This window comes from Harpia harpyja, chromosome 24, assembly GCF_026419915.1.
Source record: "Harpia harpyja isolate bHarHar1 chromosome 24, bHarHar1 primary haplotype, whole genome shotgun sequence".
Lineage (NCBI taxonomy): Eukaryota > Metazoa > Chordata > Aves > Accipitriformes > Accipitridae > Harpia > Harpia harpyja.
Window position 1 is genome coordinate 515,554 of NC_068963.1, and position 6,216 is coordinate 521,769.

A 6,216-nucleotide genomic window follows, 5' to 3' on the forward strand; every position below is an offset into this window, starting at 1 on the left:
TGCGCTGAGGCTTTGCTGCTTGACTTGTAATTAAAGCTCTGAAATTTAAGGACGATCTTTTAACCGCTCGCTGCCCACCACCGAACATTAATTTTACTACTTTTCAACAGCAAACCCAGCAGTTTTAAGTCAGAGCTGATGCCAGTTGTCAGAGCAGGGCTCCATATTGCTGCCCCATGCGGGCAGGACCCAGGTGACAGCAGTTTTGGGGCATTTCACCCCCAAATATGGCTTGGGGCTATGTTTTTTGCCCCGTCCCAGTGAGATAAATATGGGAAAATACTTGGCAGAGACATTTTTCCTTGGAGATACTCCTTTTCTCCCTGTCACTGCCTTCCCCTGGGGCTTGCTAAAACCCATCCCTCTGTGCCCCAAATCCTTCAGAGGCCTCCTTCCCCTCTGGACGTCCCCTTTGGGTACCCCGCCAGCCCTGCTGGGTGCTCCCCGTGTGCCCCTTTGGATGCCTCCCACGTGCCTCCGTGCCCCTTTGGGGCACCCCTCGGGTCCCTTTGGGGCACCCCTCAGGTCCCTTTGGGTGTCCCCTGTCTCTCTCTTGGATGTCCCCCAGTCCCCTCAGGGTGCCCCCCCCAGGCTCCTCCGTGCCCTTTGGGTATCCCCAGCCCTCTTTGGGTACAGCCCCCCTCCATGCCCCTCTGGGTGCCACCCGGAGCCCCCCAGTCCCCTCTCAGTGTCTTTTGGGCCCCCCGGGAGCCTTTCCCCTCCCTGCCACCCCCTAAGGAGAGAGGTCCTGGCGTCCCTCATCCCCGTCCCCATGGGGACAGCACCCCATCCCGCCCCCCCCGGTCCCCAGTCCCCAGGGTGTCCTCATCCTCCTTAAGGGCCCCCGGCCAGCGCTGGCCCCGTGCCCCAAACCTGACGGGCATCCCCAGCTGCTGCCGCAATGGAGGAGACGTGAGTGTCCCCGGGGGTTCGCGGCATACCCCCCACCGCTGGCACCCCCCTGAAACCCCACTGTTTCTCCCAGGGTGCCCTCGGTGGAAGCCTACGAAGCAGCCATGGTGCTGAGTGGGGTGAGGGATGCGCTTGGCTACCGGGGGGGCCGCTGGGAGTACTGCACCTCGGGACCCCAGATCTATGCCGAGCTGGCTGAGCTGGGGGGGCTGGAGGCCATCACCCTCGAGCCCCCTGAGTGGCCCGTCAGCGATGACACTGTCCTCCACCTCGCGACCTGTTGACGCGGAAGTCACGGACACTGCGCACAATCAATATGATCAAGCAGATGCCACTTTATTGCCAAGATAGCTCGGTTTATATGTTCATTCTAGTTACTGTTCACGCATAAGCAAATTAGAGATTGGTTAGCATGAGCTGTCCACGCGCCTAGTTACACCTAATGATTGGTTATATCAACACTGTACACGCGCATAAACATAAGGCATAATTGGTTGTGTTAACTAAAACATGCGAAACTTGTCTCAGTCTAATTGGTCAAGATAAGCTGTGGAATTGAGGTTCTTTGCCAAGTTCCCTTTATCGTGGAATGCGCACCTGTGTTCTTCTAATTGGCATCTTTCTTTTTTTGTCTTCTTGTTTATTCTGTTCAAGGCCTTCTAAAGGCATCTGGAATGCTCTTACTACCGTTAGCTAAATATGTATCCAGAAGCAAAGCGTCCTTGCAGTCTGCTGCCTACAAAACATCCTTGGCTCACAAATTGATCAATTCTATCGAGTCTGGATTGTTCACTGTGTGCCCAATACTTTCCAAGTATCCCACAGCGACCGCCGAGGGCCTGGCCACAGGTGAGGGGGGGGGAGTCTCCATTGCACCCCACAGACACAGGGGAGGGTCCCCAGGAGAGGGCGTCCCCATTGTACCCCAGGCCCACAGTGGAGCGAGTGTTCGGCAGGGGCAGGGGGGGCTGTCCCTGTTATAACACACCCCCCCTGGTTCCCTGGGGGGGTTTGGAGGTCCCTGTTATAAACCTTGGGCTGCATGGTGGGGCTCCGGGGCTGGTGTTGGGGCTCCCCGTTATACTCTGGGCTGTATGGGGGGGGACCCTGGGGAGGCCTGAGCGTCCCCGTTATACCTCTGAGCTGCTTAGGGGGGCTTCTGGGGGGGGCTGGAGGTTCCTGTTATACCCCTGACCTAGACTGGAGGGTCCCTGGGAGGGGCTTTTGGGGGGCCCTGGCCAGCCCTGGAGGGGGTTTGGGGGCATCCTAATTCTGCCCCCCCTTTTAGGGGCTCCAGTGAGGTTCCCTATTTCTCCCCCCCAAAAATTGGGGTGTCCCCATTTCCCCGTGGGGGGGCTCCTATTTTTCCCCACAGTTTGTGGGAATTTATGTCCCCTTTCCTCCCATATTGAGTGCTGGGGGGACCCACTTCCCCCTCCTAATTTGGGGGGCCCAGAAGGGGTTACCCCTTTCCCACCCAATTGGGGGTGCTCAGGAGGATTCCCCATTTCTCCTGAGTTTTGGGGTGTTCATGGATGTTGTCCCACTTCCCCTCCTGTTGTGGGGGGTGCATGGGGGATGTCGCCCTTCCCCTCTAGTTCTGGGGGGTCTCCGGGGGGTGTCCCCTTTACCGTCCACTTCTGGGGGTCCCCGGGGGGTGTCCTCCTTCCCCTTCAGTTTCGGGTTTTCTACGGAGCGGTGTTCCCTTTCCCCACCATTTGGGGGTGGGGCACTGGGGGTCTTCCTCTTCCCCTTCAGATTTGGGGGGTGCATGGGGCCTCTCCCTCCCCTCCAGTTTGGGTGGCCCAGGGGGGTCCTCACTAACCCCCCCAGGCCTGGAGGGGGAACCCCTCCTGCAGGAGCTGGCTCGCCGCTACGTGGCCGCCATGGGCGACATGCAGGGCCGCAAGCCGGGGCCCACCAGCATCCTGGGTGAGTGGGGTCTGAGGGTCTGGGGGGAGTCAGGGGGTGTCAGGGGGTCTCACCCCACTGACCGTCCCCCCAGGCACCTCGCAGCTGCGGCCTGGGGAGCCTGAGGGCTATCGCATCCCCTTCAACCCCACCGGCACTGGCTGCGGGGCCGCCATGCGTAGCCTGGCCATCGGCCTCAGGTGGGGACAGGGACATGGGAAAGGACAGCAGCGCAGGGATGGGGACACGGGGGCACACGTGGGGATGGGGGGGACGGAGGTATCAGAGCTGGGGGGACAGGGGCAGGATGGGGGTGGGGATGGGGGTGGCAGAGCTGGAGGGATGGGGACATGGATGGGATGGGGGAATGGGAGTGTCAGAGCGGGGGGAATGGGGACATGGGGGTGTCGGGGACAGGGACAGGGGCACGGGGGTGTCAGAGCTGGGGCAATGGGGACATGGGGATGTCAGAGCTGGGGGGGTGGAGACGTGGGGGGCGGGGGGCACAGGGGGACAGGACACTGGAGTGCCAGAGACGGAGGGATGGGGACATAGTGCGGCTGGGGACGTGGGGCTGTCAGGTAACGGGGTGTCAGGGCCATAGGGGAGTCAGGGATGGAGACGTGGGGGTGTCAGAGCTGGAGGGATGAGGACATAGAGGGACGGGGACATGGGGGACGGGGACAAGGGGGTGTCAGAGCTGGGGAACGGGGACAAGGGGGTGTCAGAGCTGGAAGGGACAGGGAGATGGAGGGGACTGGGGTGGGAACACAAGGCTGTCAGACCTGGGGGGGATGAGGACATGGGGAAAGAGGGACAAGGCGGGATGGGGGGACATGGGGATGGAGACACGGGGGTGCCAGAGCTTGGGGGACAGGGACATGAGGGTGTCAGAGCTGGAGGGAAGGGGGCATGAGGTGATGGGGATGGGGTAGCAGGGACACGGGGGTGTAAGAAGTGGGGGAATGGGGACACAGAGCGGGATGGGGACATGGGGGTGTTGGACCTGGAGGGGACAAGGACTGGGGATTGGGCATATGGTGGTGCTGGCACTGGGAGGCCGGGGACAGTGGGCATGGGGGTCCGTGGATGTCTGAGCTGGGGCAGGGGGCCCTAGGGGAGAGAGAGCATGGGGACAGCGACAGAGAGGAAGGGACATAGGGGTCACAGAGCAGAGAGGGGGATATGGAGGGGGGGGGATGGGGATGGCAGGGTCAAGGACAGCAAGGACAAGGGTGGCGGGATGGGGATAGGGACAAGGCTAGGGACACAGGGACAGGGAGGGGGCAGGGGAGGACGGGGACAGGGCTGATGCCAATGCAGGTACCCCCATGCCCGGGAGCTGCCGACGCTGATCCGGGTGAGCATCGAGAGTGGACGCATGACCCACCGCCACCCCACCGGTGGGTGCCAGGCAGGGGGGGACAGGGGAGGAGGGGGCACTAAGCCCCCCCTGAAATCCCTTTCCCCACAGGGTACCTCGGGGCACTGGCGGTGGCCCTCTTTGGGGCGCTGGGGGCTCGGGGGGAGCCCCCAGAGCGCTGGGGGGCCAAGCTGCTGCGGGTCCTGCCCCTCGCATGGGACTACGTGGAGGGTGCTGGGGTTGCCGTGGGGGACAACGCTGCCACCTGGCCCTTCTTTGGGGATGCCTGGCACCGGTGAGGGGGTACTGGGAGGGTTCTGTAGGGTCACTGGGAGCACTGGGAGTGGCTGGTGAGGATACTGGGAGGGGCTCAGGGGGTCACTGGTGTCACTAGTGCCTGCAAGGCTCTCTCCCAATCCTGGAGGCACACCGCACTGGTGCCACTGGTGTCGCTGCTCTGCCCCAGTGCCTGGATGTCCCCAGTGTCCCCTGCCTCACTGTCACTGGTGTCACTGCTGACCCTGGTGGCCACTCTGTCTGCAGGGCCACCGGTGCCCATCCTGTCCCTGCTGCTCCCAGCGTCCCAACCAGTGCCGCCATCCTCAGCTGTGGGAATGTGGCCCCGGGCCACCCCACACCCCCACTGACCTCGGTGTCCCTGGTGCTCTTGGTTTCCCTGGTATTACTGCTGTCCCCACTGCATCCACTGCCATGGTGCCCCTGGGTGTCCTGATTGTCCCCAGTGTCCCCACAGGTACCTGCTGTCACAGGGGCTGCTGGAAAGCCACAGCCCAGTGACCCCCAGCGCCACTGATTACCCCATTGTCACCGGTGACACCAATGACCTCAATTTCCCCAATGACACCAACGTCCCTGCTGACCCCAATATCCCCGTGTCCCCACAATCCCCAGTGACCCCAGTGTCCGCGTGTCCTCAATGACTCCAGTGTTCCCAGTGACCTCAGTGTCCCGTGTCCCTGCAGGTACCTGGAATCCCGGGGGCTTCTGGAGGGTCACGGCCCACCACAGGTGCCGTCCCTTCCGTCACCAGCCGAGCAGGATGCTGCGTACCTGGGCTGGGCACTGGAGGGGTGGCCAGGGCGCAGCGGCCATGACGCACCCATGGTGGCCCTGGAGGCCCTGCTGGCAGCCGGTGGGTGCTGGGGGGACCTGTGTGCCAGGGCGGTGCTGCACGGCAGGGACAGCGATTCGACGGGGACCATCGCCGCTGGGTGCTGGGGGCTGCAGGGGGGGCTGGCGCCCATCCCCCCGGGCTGCACTGCTGCCTTGAGTACCGTGGGCGGCTGCGCGATGCTGCCCACCGCCTCCACGCGCCGGCCTGGGGGAAACGCTGAGCCCCCCCGTGTCCCTGGCGTCACCTGCTGTCCCCCTCCCAGGAAAGCCCCTGTGTGTCCCCAGGGTGCAGCAGAGACCTTCAGGGGATCCTGGAGGAGCTTGGGAGGGTCACTGGGGGTCAGCAGGGCCCTTCATGGGGTGCTGGTGGGCTCAGGAGAGTCTTTGGGCACCAGCAGGATCCTTCGTGGGGTGCTGGGGAGCTCAGGAGGGTCCCTGGGGGTCAGCTGGGACCTTCACGGGGTCCTGGGGGGGCTTGGGAGAGTCCCTGGGGGGAAGCCGGGCCCTTCAAGGGGTGCTGGGGGCCTCAGGCAAGCCCCACGGAGACCACCATAGCCACATCCAGGTGGCCTTTTATCCCTCCACAGTTAGAGACCCCAGAACTTCCCTGAGGAGCCTCGGTCACCCCCACAGTAAAAAAGTGTCCTCCCAGGTCACTCTGTGTCTAGGTTTGTGCCCTGCGCCTCTTGTCCTGTCACTGCCATTGCTGAGATCCCACCCGGGTGGGACCCCCTACAGCCAAATCTTTTCCAGGCTGAACCGTTCTGGCACACAGAGCCCCTCCAAGAGGCTCCCGGCCATGGAGCATCTCAGGGGCCCTTTACTGGACTCTCTCACAGTCACTCCGTCTCTCTCATACCAGTAGCCCAGGACTTGGACCCAGTGTTCAAAGGGTG

At 63.0% G+C, this 6,216-nt stretch overlaps 1 protein-coding gene across 1 annotated transcript; it reads left to right on the top strand.

Moving 5' to 3' along the window:
- Positions 1-901: 901 nt before the first annotated feature.
- On the top strand, positions 902-5,942 carry LOC128135760 (ADP-ribosylhydrolase ARH1-like). The gene is given in 9 exon segments (XM_052774823.1): positions 902-912; positions 965-1,191; positions 1,738-1,761; positions 2,746-2,844; positions 2,918-3,023; positions 4,147-4,226; positions 4,298-4,481; positions 5,170-5,459; positions 5,462-5,942. Coding segments are annotated over 9 exon segments (1,101 nt in total). The 3' UTR covers positions 5,542-5,942.
- Positions 5,943-6,216: the final 274 nt, after the last annotated feature.